This window comes from Apostichopus japonicus, chromosome 4 (genome assembly GCF_037975245.1).
Source record: "Apostichopus japonicus isolate 1M-3 chromosome 4, ASM3797524v1, whole genome shotgun sequence".
NCBI classification, from domain to species: Eukaryota; Metazoa; Echinodermata; class Holothuroidea; order Aspidochirotida; family Stichopodidae; genus Apostichopus; species Apostichopus japonicus.
The window spans coordinates 14,923,191-14,938,050 of NC_092564.1; the positions used below are offsets into that span (position 1 = coordinate 14,923,191).

At 36.4% G+C, this 14,860-nt stretch overlaps 1 protein-coding gene across 4 annotated transcripts; it reads left to right on the forward strand.

Annotated features, from left to right (window-relative positions):
- The first annotated feature begins 1,297 nt into the window (after positions 1-1,297).
- On the forward strand, positions 1,298-12,366 carry LOC139966548 (tyrosine-protein kinase CSK-like). Of its 4 annotated transcripts, XR_011792695.1 has the most exons (13): positions 1,301-2,181; positions 2,610-4,396; positions 4,975-5,014; positions 5,340-5,404; positions 6,087-6,257; positions 6,725-6,820; positions 7,227-7,396; positions 8,167-8,286; positions 8,871-8,985; positions 9,457-9,550; positions 10,004-10,085; positions 10,300-10,558; positions 10,591-12,366. XR_011792695.1 is itself a non-coding variant. In XM_071969698.1 (12 exons), exons 2-12 carry the CDS (start codon positions 3,187-3,189, stop codon positions 10,429-10,431), a joined length of 2,295 nt encoding a protein of 764 aa, XP_071825799.1. In that variant the 5' UTR covers positions 1,301-2,181; positions 2,610-3,186; the 3' UTR covers positions 10,432-12,366. The 4 variants fall into 4 exon arrangements, 3 of the variants coding, with proteins under 3 accessions (XP_071825800.1, XP_071825799.1, XP_071825801.1); XM_071969698.1 differs by having other exon boundaries at positions 10,300-12,366; XM_071969699.1 differs by lacking the exons at positions 4,975-5,014; positions 10,591-12,366 and having other exon boundaries at positions 1,298-2,181; positions 5,345-5,404; positions 10,300-10,432.
- Positions 12,367-14,860: the final 2,494 nt, after the last annotated feature.

Here is a 14,860-nt window from a genome sequence, read left to right on the forward strand (position 1 = left end):
TGTGATACCGCTACCAATTTCCATGCATTAAGATGAAGCTCCACGGCATAGGTATCAATTTGAATAAAACTGTCAGTAGGCTAAATTGTCAATTGACAAAGACATGAGCCTGTTGGACCTCATTTAGATACTCTTTCACAAATATGACTGATAGGTGTGATCCGTTAGCTCAAAATGTCTGAACCACTACATTCACGGGCCCTGGACATTGGGGCCCCGGTTCAGTGAATCGACTGCCGCATATTTTGGTACGCCTGTGAGTGCTCAACTTCTTTTGTCAAAGGAACAGAATCGACTGTTATTTCACTCCGAATGTACAATTATATTTGTTTCACGTTGGTTACCTTCTCGGCACATTCTTTGAATAAACATTAATGAAACCAGTACTATACCCGACTATAGGGTGTAAACTGTTCAAACGGTAAAATAACTATGTGACACAGACCTAAACATGTGACTAGAGTTTACATGAAGGTTAACAGAATGCTTCTACGGCATCTCCTGAATCCAAATTTCATTTGGATAGGTTGGCTTTAATTCTTTAAAATCCATTTCGATATTGCATCAATGTGTAACAATTTTGGTGGGGGAGGGGAGGGGCGGGGGGTTGTTGACTGGGTACAAATGTATTACGTTATAATTTTGGGAATGATAATGTAAACTGAAGAAACCATCTTTAGACAATTGAATGAGAACTAGACTGTATCGAAAGATACCGAAAGCGATCTTAAACGTATTGGTAAGAGGATAAGGTACATTCCCAGCTTAGGATGTATTACAACTTGTATATGCTCTCCTGCAATTAATACGGAGAGTGCATGGATTAATAGAGATATATTAAATATGTCTGAGGAATGATTGTATTCATGAGTGAAATGTGTGTTAATTGTGTGTATTTGTGTCTAATGATGAAGCTCAGAAAAGACGACCCAATCAGAATTTATGCTGTTCAAATTAGCCTACATTTTGGTTGGTTTATTCTTTGCTTATTAATCAGTTCATTGCATAATTGCAACGAGCTACCTTAAAAATCACGTGCCTATGACACACTTAAACTGACCTCTCGAAATTCACTTTCCCCTCACAGTTCATATACTCATGAAGAACAAAGTGTTTTTGAAGCAATTGTGCTTGGTGTGAGCTATACGTCTTTGTAAGTGTCCACTTTCTCTCAATGGGTTATGATAAAGTTATGAGTTATGGTGCGGAAATTCTCTCAAAAATAGTTTCATTTGAGAATGCGGCAGTTAATGATTAGGCCTACTGATTCTACAAAGATAGGAAGCTGATTAAATTTCGAAGTAACCGCGTATACACTAATTACGGACGGGGATAATTGTTTCGAAAATACTATAAACAATGATTTCAAGTGTTTTTTTAATTACTATTGAAAGTAATACACGGAAGTACATGTGTCACACTGTAGTGTACGTCAATGTATACTATAGTTGCTGAATTTAACAGAATGTCAATATTTACTTAATGGTGTGATAAAAGGTTCACTGCATAACTAACAAAGTCAGCCGAGGGAAGCGTATGAGCTTCGATCTATTGATACCATTACATTACGTTCATAGACGTTTAACGCGAAACAAGAGTTCCACAATTTCGTCGGATACAATAACTAGAATATAAGAAACATCAGTATGATTTGTTAAACTTAATTGTTTATCTCTATGAAATCTTATGACGGCTGTTCTTTGAACCATGACATAGTAGATACACTTGAGCAAAAATCCGTTGGATTAGACTTTGGTAATCCTAAAGAACAGATGATCGGTGAGCAACAGCAGGATCCAGTAGGGTCATTAAAGGAACTCATCAATCTAACAAGAAAATCTTTTTTTTAATATGAATTAAGCCACGGTCTATGGATGTTTGTGTTGATATTTATTGCTGAATAGTGTCGTATCGAATGCAGTAGAGGGGGTCATCCATTTTGGATCAAACATTTTATAAATATATCAACATGAGATGAAACTTTTACAGGTAGTAAAACAAAATTTTGTTTTTTATTTGTGGAGTCATAGTTAAATGTGTTATCGAAGCGACTGTATTATCCTCCATCTTCATTCTTGCCATCCGACGCCAGGAAAGATTTTTGACCTTGAAGTGCCGCTTGAAGTTCCCGAGTGATCTCATCACTGATTTATTCACCGCAACTTCAGGGAGGTGAATGTGGTAAGAGACAGCAACAGGCCAGTAGTATAGTAACATAAGGATTTGTTAATGTGTATGTGGTGCACTGCTGGCTGTATGTGACTGTTTGTGTACTTGTTAGTTTGTGTGTGTGTGTTTACTCAAGAAATGTAAGCAGGAAATAAAAATATAGTCCTTTTACATATTATTGATATAAAAAGTACACATTTTGTTCAAAACTTCGACACGCAACCGAGCAAACCTTTCAACATAGATTTGCTACTATGTGGACTTTACTATAGATTATTGCGAACAGGGATGGGAAAGGGTAAGTCATTCATCTCTTCCAGCTGTGTCTACAATAGGTATTGTAGTAAACAGACAGACAACGTATATAAACAGATATATATGTTAAAACGTAAGATCAGCCATATTAATATTTAGTAGTTATTGATTATTTATGCTCTCAGATCATCTAATCCGCGGCCAACCAATCGTTAACCAGTTTACCATACAAACATTTGAGATTAAAGGGAAGTTTGAGATAAAGCGTCAAACTTTTGAGATAAACCGCCAAAAATTCCTCAACAACGTCATACGTGTCCTGAAACCGCAATTTTCTTCTCACACCCGTCGTCCTAGAGTAACATTGGGTTGCTACACCCCCCCCCCCCATTGTTACCCCTCTAGTTGGCGAGTGAAATGTCCAATTCATGCAACGGCGCATTTAATGACACGAGAAGGATAATTCGACTTATTTTGTCATTCTGGCAAACACGGCATTGCTTAAAACTGTTTCATTTCAACGACCTTTGACCTTTGAAACTATGACGTCATAAATCAAGGCTTAATAAATCCGTCACCGTGTGTTCAGAGGCTCGAAGAAATCATCAGTCAATATCTGTCACTCGCGGTATCTGTATTTTACTTTTCAATAAAGAGATTATTCGTTTTGTTGTAGAAATTAACTTACGAGTAACTATCTGACATGGTAAGGATCTTTTTAATCCAGGAATCATCTGCTGACATAACACGACCTGTTTAGTTATGGGGAGGAGAGGGAAAATCTGTTTGTTTGGAACCATTGCTGCCAGTCCAATTCAAATAATGTTTTTCCTTGTCAATTTAGCAAACTTATCTATGCTTTGTTTCGGAGAGGAAACTATTGTGATTGATAAAGTATGGAAGGAACCTATAATCCGATCAGAGGGACAAACAGTGACCTTACGCTGTATAAGTAATGGTAATGTCACAATCTTCCGAATAAAGAACGACAGTCAGGCAAAGATTGTGATGAACTCAACGCTGCTTGAGATTTACACTGGCAGTTATATTTTCAACTCCACGAAGAGTGGATCAGACATTATTAATGACTTAACTATTAGAGATGTCACCAGGGAATTTAACGGTTCCATATTTCATTGCGTGGACCATATTACGTTCATTCCACAGGAGCTTACATTGATAGTGCTATACAGTCCAAGACGTGAGTATCCACAGTGTACATCCAGCTCTACTTATCCAATATATTTCACTGATCAAATTGGTGAACCTTTTGATATAACCTGTATCTCAGAAGAAGGAAATCCAAGAATAAACCTCGCCTTACAAAACACGTTGACATTGATAAGCAATTCGTCCGTTACTCTTGGAGAGAATAAAACTCATCGATATGTTGAATTGAATGCTAAACTCGATAGCAAATGGAACAACAGTATGTTTTATTGTTATGTTGTGCAATCTTCTCCGGGAATGGTTAATTACTTTGCTCATTGTTCATTTGGTCCAATACAGTTGGTGGACGAATTAATTGTGATTACGAATATATCGAATGTGTCATTTAAAGAAGGAAAGAAGATTATGTTTTCTTGTAAGAGTAATGTTGATGCTGCTTACAAACAATGGAACATAGTAGATATTCCAAAGCATGTTTCGTACTCCAGTTCAAATGATTCAGATTATATTTACTTAGAAATAGATGTTAGTAATTTGACAAAAGATACCCTCATAACATTAGCCTGCTTTGTGTCTTATCGTGGTAGAAACTTGACCACGAATATAACGGCCTATGTCGAAACTTCTGGAAGTGAATTCATCTTTACGTTGCCTATTTTGGCAGTCAGTGTCTTTCTGATTGTGCTCTTACTGGTCATTGCTAAAGCGTGTGGAAGACAGCTACATTGTGAGGCCCGATGTTACAGAGCAAGAACCAGAGATCTGCGTACAGTAAACAGGACAGGAACACAAAATGGCCGACGTGAGTTTATGATATTTTATCCCGTAGGATGGATGAGTTATAGACTTATAGTAAACACTACATCTTTATAAACATTGTTAACATCTTATATTTCTAATTCCAAACTGCTGTTTTCTATAAGTTTGTAAGTCTGAACTTAGGCTAAGCCTTTGTTGTGCTAACAACAAGCCAGCAATATTTGAACTCATGTGTATGTATTCATGGACACAAATTTGTTGTAACGCAGCCTACTGTGATTAAAAAGCACATTGATTGCTATTCATAAAATTGATGGAGTAAATCATACCAAACACCTTTTCGGTTTCCATGCAATGGACATAACATCAGTGATCCAATTAAAATAGGTAAGGTCAGCGCGCGAAAATGAAATATTTACTGCTTTTTCTATAACAAAAGATAACTATATTACCTTAAATGTATGATATATTACTATGTATAACCATATTTTGTGTTCGTAATTGCGTAAGGTAATTTCGAGGCGGAAGGAGCAAGGGGAGGGATTGGAGTCGGTGCAGCACGAAAAGAAGTGTTTACCCCAAAATTATAACCGCTCTGTAAATTTCCATATTCCTTCACAGATGAAGAGAATATACCCGTAACACGTCAGCAAACACAGAGGTAGAGCCTTTGATGTTCAATACTTTACATTACTAGGCAAGTCTCTCAATGTCTCTACTTCATCAAGGCACCTTTTGTATGGAGGGAGACAAAACGAAGTGGACTTCATTAATTTGGTGATACAATTTCAAAAATTCAAGACCTCCATTGCCTCATTATACAGTTCGAACTTTCCTCACACTGAAAGTTTCAGTCCAGAATATGGATAGGTCTTCCGATTGTAAAGAAGTGACACACACATTGTATATTTGAATATGACAATTGTTTGTATTGCTTTCATCCCAGGCTAATCATATTCCTGTGTTCTTTATGATTTTCCTCCAAGGTCAGTTCTTCCCAACTTGCCAGATGCGATTAATACTTCACATCATGAAAGAGAAATCGAGACATGTAGGTTTATGAAAATTATTCATTAACGTACAGTTAATCTCAAGTGGCCAAAGTCATATTGTACAAAAAGTTTCATATGGGATGTATGAAACATTTTTTAAACGACTTTCTAATGAAAAAAGAGAAACTATATAACGCGTTGTGATTTTGAATGTGTGAAGCTCATTCTAGGAACTAGTGACTAGTCTACAGATAGGAATGTTCAAATAAACATTTTCAACGTTTTCTCGGCGAAGGACAATTGTGGAAGGAAAAAACGAAAAATAAAAACTAACAAATACAAAGCTGAAAGATATTCGTGTAGTCAGGGTAGTGAGGTGTCATTATGTATATAATATCTTGCTTTCATTACTTTTGACATGGAATCATAAATACATAGGTAAATTATTGACAAAGACTGTGGAATTACAGCGATTAAGAACTAAAGTTGATAGGATCGTTTTCGGTGTTACCTAAATTAATGGCATGTTCAACTTACGTGATGTGTCCTATTGAGTGAATAGTGACAATCTGTGTGGGTATCAATGCTATTGGTGGCATTAAATCATATACGATTATTGCAATGTCACTTATTAAACATGTAGGCTATGATGTTCAAAGGTTTCATTCTAGGAATAATGAAATGTTGCTACATTTATTCTACCAGAGAAGATGACCATGTGCCTGTTTGCTTTTCTTGTAGACTACTCTACAGTGACAACAGACACTCCGGGAAGTAATCGGTTATTTAACGAAGACGATATTTGTCTTATATTAAAGATGAAGACCGGGACACTTTACACGAGGTGGATGGGGACAATACCTGTCTCTCTTGGGGTCACCAAATGTGTAGTCCTAACAACCCTCTCTGATGGTAAACTGATATATAATTGATTTATCTGATTTCAATAACTAGAGGTATAGAATTAGATTTGTATACTACACAAAGATGATTAGGGCCCGGGTGCGATATTTTATAATTAGTTACATTTCAATTCCAAGAAGCATTAACACTGCACGGTTGGGGCATTGTTGAGCACCACTTTACTATTTTACAGCCAGTTTGGTGCTCCTTAACAGCAGTATATATACAAATGAGACTGCCCCACCCACCCCCAGAGTACAGGGCTAAGGCAAGTAATATTTCAACTGATTTTCTATGGCATGCTTCCGTGAAGAATAATACACGAGCTACAAAATATGCAGATATTGAAGATATATTTTCTGCCAACAAATATAGAAGTGAGTCACAGATCTTCAAAGTTGTCACCTATTATAACTCACGTTCACTTAAACTAAGGCATATTACCAATATTTTCACTTTCTTCCTCCTATCCGTAGATATAGGCATTCACTGGGATAAATTTGTGAAAACGTCTTTAGACCTACCGTTGACGAATCATGTCACGAAAATTGAAGGAATTGGGATCGTATATAGTGAGTGTTTATTCTTTCTATTTAAGTTTTTGCTTTTCTTTTCTGCATCCCGATCTTCATATTCAGAGATGTGTGAAGAAGAGAAACATGTAATGCTTCTTGCATGCCGGGAAAAAAATCATCAGGCCTGATTCAGGGCTGGTGTTGGGGCGTGTGGCTACAGCACCGTGACCTGAGGTCAATGATGGTGGCATGAGAAATATGGAGTGGGCCATAATATGGGGAAAAGGATAGTGTCTTCTCATTTTCGTAATATAACTAACGAAAATGTGGGTGCAATTTGTTGGCTTGTCATATGAAACATCTACACATGCAACATGTTACTCTTGGTAACTCCACAAGATCTAATTGTATAATGCAAATTAACTTCTAATCTATCTCTATCTCTTCTATCTCTTCTTTGTAGATCAAATAAATATGATAACTGAGCATCTAGCGTGTAAAACGTTACATAATTACTTGACCTTTGACCCAACCTCACGACAGGGAAGTGGGAGGAACGTCACGTCAGTGCGAGATGTTATGAAACATTTGTCAGGAGTACTTGAAGGAATGGAAGTCATTAAATCCTACGGGGTGAGTTTCGTCCGTGACTGACAAAATATAGAGTTGAGCTGGTTTGGTTTCGCTGCAAACTCAGAAATCAATCTATGGTTCCGTATACAAACGGATATGTAGATGCTGAATGTGTCTCTTTATGAGTTTTAGATCTTGCCTTGTGATTAAATTGTGTCTAACCTTGCGGGAATACTTGTTAAGATTAAACGTAGTTGTTGATTTGGTAGAGCAAAGGGCTCGTACCTCCGAGGTCCCTGTCTCAAATCCTGTTCTGTTCGAAAATTTATTTACCCGGTTCGAATTTCGAAGTCAGTTCTCCGTCGTTCATTTAGTTTATAACATTAGTAGACATTTCTTTTGTTAAAGAGCCATGGGTCGAGTTTCGATGTATTTTTTACTACATATCTATGATGTGACCTTCCCCCAGCTTATACAACACAGTAAACATAGACTATTAGTTGTTTACGATATAGAAACCGGTGTCATGATCTCTATTGTTCTTAACAGCTTAAATGATCTTTAGTTACTAATTAAATATCAGTCTAAAATTTATCGGTGAAAAACTATCGTCGACTTTATACATCTTCACATCTCCATCACTGATTTTGTATTTATTCCCCCAATAGCTCCGTTGAAATGCAGTATTGATTTATATCACTTCCCGCCGGGCCATCGTATCATTTTATTTATGTTTCCTCGATATTGCTGGGGGGAAAAACGACGATTTATGTCATTATTGGCAGTCATGAAATTCATTCATTCATGAAATCTATTTCATTCGGTCACAGTTTCTTCATCCTTGCTTCTCAACTAAGAAGATTTTATATACCAAACAGGGACAATGTAAATTGTATGACTTCTGCCTTGCCGAGGATGCACCAACGATTTGCGCCCTCAAGAAATCAGAGGTAAATCTGTTGTTTCCCTTCATTGTTCTGCTGGTCCTAAGTGCGTCTCATTGTTCAGACGAATGAGTCGAGTCTTAATAACATCTCCTTACATAATGTTTGGCTAAGGAAATATGTTTCAAGTAAAGGAAGTAGCCTGAAAAGAAATATGAAATTATTCATTCATAATCAGGGACGACGGGCCAGGCGGGTACATGGGGCACATGCCCTTCCAGTTTGAGGGGATAACCTCAAAAATGCTCGTTTTCATAAATTAATTCTCGTTTGTAATCAAATTCCCCCTTTTTTAAACTTGTATGCGTTCTTTATATTATTAAATTATTTGCTGAAAAGAAAAAGAAAGAATTTAAATGTACCCGTTTGCTGACGAACATATACAAATAATGTATAGCATTGCTACGAATGAACGGAGGATTTATTTTTGGTTGGAAATCTGTCACTCTTCATTGATTTAAAATTGTTTATGTCTATGATTCCGGTGAAATGTAAGTTGAAAGAACAGCTGTTTTTATTTCATTGTTTCTTCCTTTAACATTCTTTTCTTTCTTTTTTACACCTGTTCTTACTTCTTGTTTTGTCTGTAGATGAAATCAGTGACGTTGAACCAATTCGCTCCAGAAGCTTTCTACCAAAATGAATATTCAGCAGAGAGTGATGTCTGGTCAACAGCTGTTGTTATATGGGAACTTATTTCAGCTGGTGAAAAAAATTCAAATAAAACTATCATGAAAAATAAAAATACACACGCTTTGTAAATATTATATCGATCAAATAGTAGGCGAGCATGAAGAAGTAAAATCAGCATCTTCGCGTATACCTTACTTTGCCGTAAGACCAAATGCTATAATGTGGAAGTATATCAATCCTATACAATATAGTGATTTTTTCCAATTAGATATAAACGCTGCAAATTTATACTGCGAGGCTATTAATTCAGATTCAGATTAATACAGATTCAGTGTAATGTAACTATACATTACTACTAAAGTGTTTCTTTGATTGGCTCTCAATTCTGTGTAATATATTTGATAGAAGTGTGTTAAGTTTACACCCGGGGAACAATTCCATTAAAGCCAACATATTTTACAATGGTAGGATGAGAGTAATCATTTAGAAACATTAAATGTCCACCAACAACGTTAGGATATCAGTATTTGTTTGCTTTTTCAGGTAATAAACCTTTCCCAATTAATGAGGAATACAAGCCAGGGGATGTCATTCCAATGCCAAAGATGCCATGGCCGGAAAAATATCTTCAGTTAAGGTAGAGTTATAGGAATTATTAGCATTAAATGTCGGTTCTATACTGGCAATTTCTAGGAACTAAACCATTACTTCATATGTCTGGATTTGCACCTCTTTGAATCATTCTTAAAACTTCTGTTATCACTTACTGGTTGCTATAATTTAAGTCGACGAATTACATGAACATAAATCAACGAATTTAGGAAATGAACCCACAGGGATAGAATGTCATATCTCTCCGCAGTGGATTAGTTGATAGTGAGGATATAAGGTTCCCTAGACTGTACAGCATCATTCAGATTTGAACACGATTTATCGAAATCTGGTCTCCTTCACCAACCACCACCTCTAACATCGTGGTCCCGGTATACTCTATACTTTTGTCTCCTTATTTGGAGGTCAGGTGAGACATTTGCTGAAGAATGTAGAATGACTTCTTCGACTTTCGAATGACTTTGTTATTGTTCCACAGAAACACGCTTTTATTTGAATGCTGGAGTGAAAACATGTCCCTTCGACCATCTATACACCATCTGAGGGATTCTTTTAAAACGGTAATTATTTCAGATTAAAACAGTAAACAGTATTTAAGGAAACTATACTTGACATCCTTGCCCGTTTTATCCTGTCTGCATGGCAGAAACGTTCGTACTAATATCACGGTGATATATCAATGTGACGTTATCAAACCCAGAAAATATAAAGAAGACAATGTCTGCTACAAAGTAGATATAACATATTTTCCGTCTGTTTTATTTTTCTCGACAGATTTTTGATAAGTTAATAGACAACAGCTTCTATGAGATACCAGTATCATCTTTGTATACACGGATGATTTCTCCAACTGACGACTGCGTGGAAGGGAATGATAGAAGAAAAACGCCTCAAGTTAGCAATTGATATGTTACAAAAGCTTGGCTTTCGTTAAGCATTCCGGCACTTCTTGTATGCAAAGAATTAAATAGACGCATACCGTAACTACGTAAAACAGTATGATTAACTATTACTTCCATGTGTTACAAACAGGAAACAGGCAAACATGCTCAACAGTCACGGTGACTTATGAACGTAATTCAAGATTCATCATTCATACTTATTATTTATACTCGATTTTCAAAGACGTCTCAAAAAGCTTTGCAAAGTGGGAAAGGAAATGGGCAGATTCTACGCAATTGGCGGTACGGCTGGTTCATTTAACCAGGGTCCCTAATGTCCAGGGGCCCTCTATATAGGTTTGATCCCAATCTTTTGTGCCAAAGGATATAACGACCGCATGTCAGTCATGTTTCTGCATGAAAACTTGAATGAGACCCAACATTGTCTACGTCTTATTCTGTTGTATTTCATTAATAACTGATGTTTTTAGTTGACAAACCACTGTGGGTGTCAACTGCTTGGACTCAAGACACTTGGACAGTTGTTCCGACCTGCTTCGTGAGTTAGTAAAGCACATATGTTCGGCAATCTCTCTGGGCGATGCCTAGCCCTAAAAGTTTAAACCACTTATTTTATGCACGGAAGGACGTAATATCGGTGATAATCTGCAGCTAAAGCTCCCAGAAGTTTTTTTTTTAGATCTCGATTTCTCCGAGTCCTTGTAAGTGCTTATAGCGGTGATGTTTTTATCAATTTTGTGTTACATTTTTCTTTATACAATGCTTTGATATTTGGCACATATAGACTTGCGGATATTGCAATCTCATGCATCCTCGGTTGACGGCAGGACTTTGTTTGATTTCTAAGTTGGCGGGAAGAAATTTACTGAACAATATATAAGACAAACAAATAAATTAAATCTTCTGATTCTAAAAGCTTTAGATTAACTTAACTAAGTTGGGTATTGAAATTGTGTTTATTATACCATTGTGTGGGAGCTATTTATCCTTCGCATCGGGTTCTATTAAATACCGCAAACAACTTTCAAACTACAAATGTGGGAAAGGGGACATGGCTCCCCCTCTCGAATTGACGCAAATGTATTTTAAATTTAAGAAAACTGTATATCTAGTAATAGAAATTATGACAAATGAAGGTGAAGAGCATGAAATCGACAAATAGCTTTATAGATACTATGAGCGCCCATGAGATGAGATATTGTCGAATATTTTATGTCAAAATGTCTACTTTTTGTAAATTCAGTGTCTTGGCTTTTTGTCAAAATTCGAAACCAAATAAATATATAAAGGTCACATAATGTATTCTTATTAAGCAAATACAGTTTCAATGGCACCAAAAACTTGAGGAAAACATGAGGAACAGTTTAAAAGGGTGGGGCTGTTGCTGTGGGGTAGGGTAGGGTGTTTAACCTTAGTGAAATGGGGTAAGTAATACAATATGTATGAACTATACAGTTTTATACATCGAAGAAAGTATATATCAGTAACAAACAATATTAATAAAATGAAGTATTTTGGCCTGAAAAGTTCCCAAGATTTTAATACATATACTGGTTCGATGAGAATTGTTTCATCGTTCACTGTCTTGGTATCTATAACCTAAGCATTTCATTGGTATTGTTATCTTTTTTAAATGTTAAGTTATAGTAACAAATGGTATTCGTCATAATTGGGGAATGATAATATAAAGCAACTCTTAATCATTTGAATGAAAAGAAACCTTCATAGAAAAATTTCAAAAGCGATCTTCAACGTATTGGTTTAAAGTGAAGAACACATTCCTTGCTAAGAATGTAGTACAACTTGTAGGCTCTCCTGCAATTAATACGGAGAATGGTTTTATATGGGATAAATATTAAATATGTTTGAGGAATGTTTCTGTTCCATGAGTGAATTGCGTTTGGTATCAAAAGAATAGTTCAGGTCAAATCTAAGCATTCTGGTGAAATTGCTCATTGCTTTGTACAGTGTTTGAGATATTGACAGTTGAAGTTGCCACCTTTCGTACTAAAGGTGAACTTATAGCAAACAGATTTGACGTCATTGTTGCACACTGATTGATGATGTTTTTTCCCCTGAAAATGTACGTCTAATTTTAGACTCCACAATTAGATGCATCCATAATGTGAATGTACCATAGGTATTGGTATTTTATAAACTTCACATCCCCTATAGATAAACTAGTAACCTATATCCAATCCAAGGTCAAATCAATAGACTGAAAAATGTATTTGTCAGTGTGCAACTATGATATCACACCTTGTTTGCTTCAAGTTCACTTTTGGTAGAATATCACATACATTCAACAGTAAACGGTACATAGGAATTGAATGCAAGTTTCACCAGGATGCTTAGATTTTGACATGGACTGTATTCTTTTCACTGTGCGGGTTGGTGACCAATAATGAAGCTCGGAAATCAGAATTTATCTCTTCAAAGTTATACTACATTTCTGATGTATCATCCTATTCTAATTAATAAGTTGATTGAATAATTGTAACGGCCAACCTTAATAATCACGTAGCCTACTTATAACACACTCAAACTCACATCACGAAAGTAACTTTCCCCTCACAGTTCATACTCATGAAGAACAAGTGTCTGTGAAGCACTTGTGCTTGGTGTGAGATTTTCTTTGTGTTAGTGTACTTTCTGTCAGTGTATTATGATAAAGTTATGAGTTATGGTGCGGAAATTCTCTCAAAAATAGTTTTATTTGAGAATGAGGCAATTAATGTTAAATGATTCATACAAAGATGGGAAGCTGATTAAATTTAGAAGTAACCGCTTACACTAATTACGGACGGTGATAATCGTTTCGAAAATAATATAAACGATGATTTCAAGTGTTTTTCAATTACCATTGAAAGTAATACACGGAAGTACATGTGTCACACTGTAGTGTACGTCAATGTATATACTATAGTTTCTGAATTTAACAAAATTTCTAATATTACTTAATGTGTGATAAAAGGTTCCCTGCATAACTAACAAAGTCAGCCGAGGGAAGCATATGAGCTTCGATCTATTGATACCATTACATTACGTTCATAGACGTTTAACGCGAAACAAGAGTTCCACAATTTCGTCGGAAACAATAACTAGAATATAAGAAACAGCAGTATGATTTGTAAAACTTGTTTATCCCTATGGAATCTTATGACGGCTGTTCTTTGATCCATGACATAGGAAATACACTTGAGCAAAAATCCGTTGGATTAGACTTTGGTAATCCTTAAAGAACAGATGATCGGTGAGCAACTGCAGGATCCAGCAGGGTCAAGGAACTCATCCATTTAGCAAGAAAATCCGTTTTTAATATGAATTATTATCAAAGGATTAGAAAAATGTGTAGCAAGCCACGGTCTATGGATGTTTGTGTTGACATTTATTGCTGAATAGTATCGTATCGAATGCAGTAGATGGGGTCATCCATTTTGAATCAAACATTTTTCAAAAATATCAACATGAGATGAAACTTTTATAAGAAATAAAACAAATGTTTGTTTTTAAATGATGGAGTTAGTTAAATGTGTTATCGGAGCGACCGTATCATCCTCCATCTTCATTCTTGCCATCCGACGCCAGGAATGATTTTTGACCTTGAAGTGCTGCTTGAAGTTCCCGAATGATCTCACCACTGATTTATTCACAGCAACTCCAGGGAGGGGTATGTGGTAAGAGGCAGCAACATGCCAGTAGTATAGTAACATAAACATTTGTTAATGTGTATGTGGTGCACTGCTGGCTGTATATGTGACTGTTTGTGTACTAGTTAGTTTTTGTTTGTGTGTTTATTCAAGAAATGTAAACCGGAAATGAAAAATATAGTTCTTTCACATATTATTGATATACAAAGCACAGATATTGTCCAAAACTTCGACATGCCACGTGGCATGGCTCGGTACCGAGCATACCCTTCAACGTAGATTGCTACCATGTGGACTTTACTATAGATCATAGCGAACAGGGCTGGGATAGAGTAAGTCATTCATCTCTTCAGCTGTGTTTACAATAGGTATTGTAGTAAACAGACAGACAACGTATAAACGTAAGAGCAGCCATATTAATATTTAGTAGTTATAGCTTATTTGTGCTCTAGGATCATCCTAGCCGCGGCCAACCAATCGTTAACCAGTTTGCCAAACAAACATTTGAGATTAAAGGGAAGTTTGAGATGAAGCGTCAAACTTTTGAGATAAACCGCCAAAAATTCCTCAACAACGTCATCCGTTTCCTGAAACCGTAATTTCCTTCTCACACCCGTCGTTCTAGAGTCGACATTGGGTTGCTACACCCCCCCCCCCCCATTGTTACCCTTCTGCTTGGCGGGTGAAACGTCCAATTTATGCAACGGCGCCCTTAATGACACTGGGAGAATAATTTGGCTTATTTTGTCATTCTGGCAAACACGGCATTGCTCAAAACTGTTT

Coding starts and splice junctions, on each gene's coding strand:
- LOC139966548 (XM_071969698.1), top strand. CDS start 3,187: ATGGGGAGGAGAGGGAAAATCTGTTTGTTTGGAACCATTGCTGCCAGT. Junction 4,397..4,974: donor AGGAACACAAAATGGCCGAC/GTGAGTTTATGA, acceptor ATTCCTTCACAG/ATGAAGAGAATATACCCGTA. Junction 8,287..8,870: donor GCGCCCTCAAGAAATCAGAG/GTAAATCTGTTG, acceptor TTTTGTCTGTAG/ATGAAATCAGTGACGTTGAA.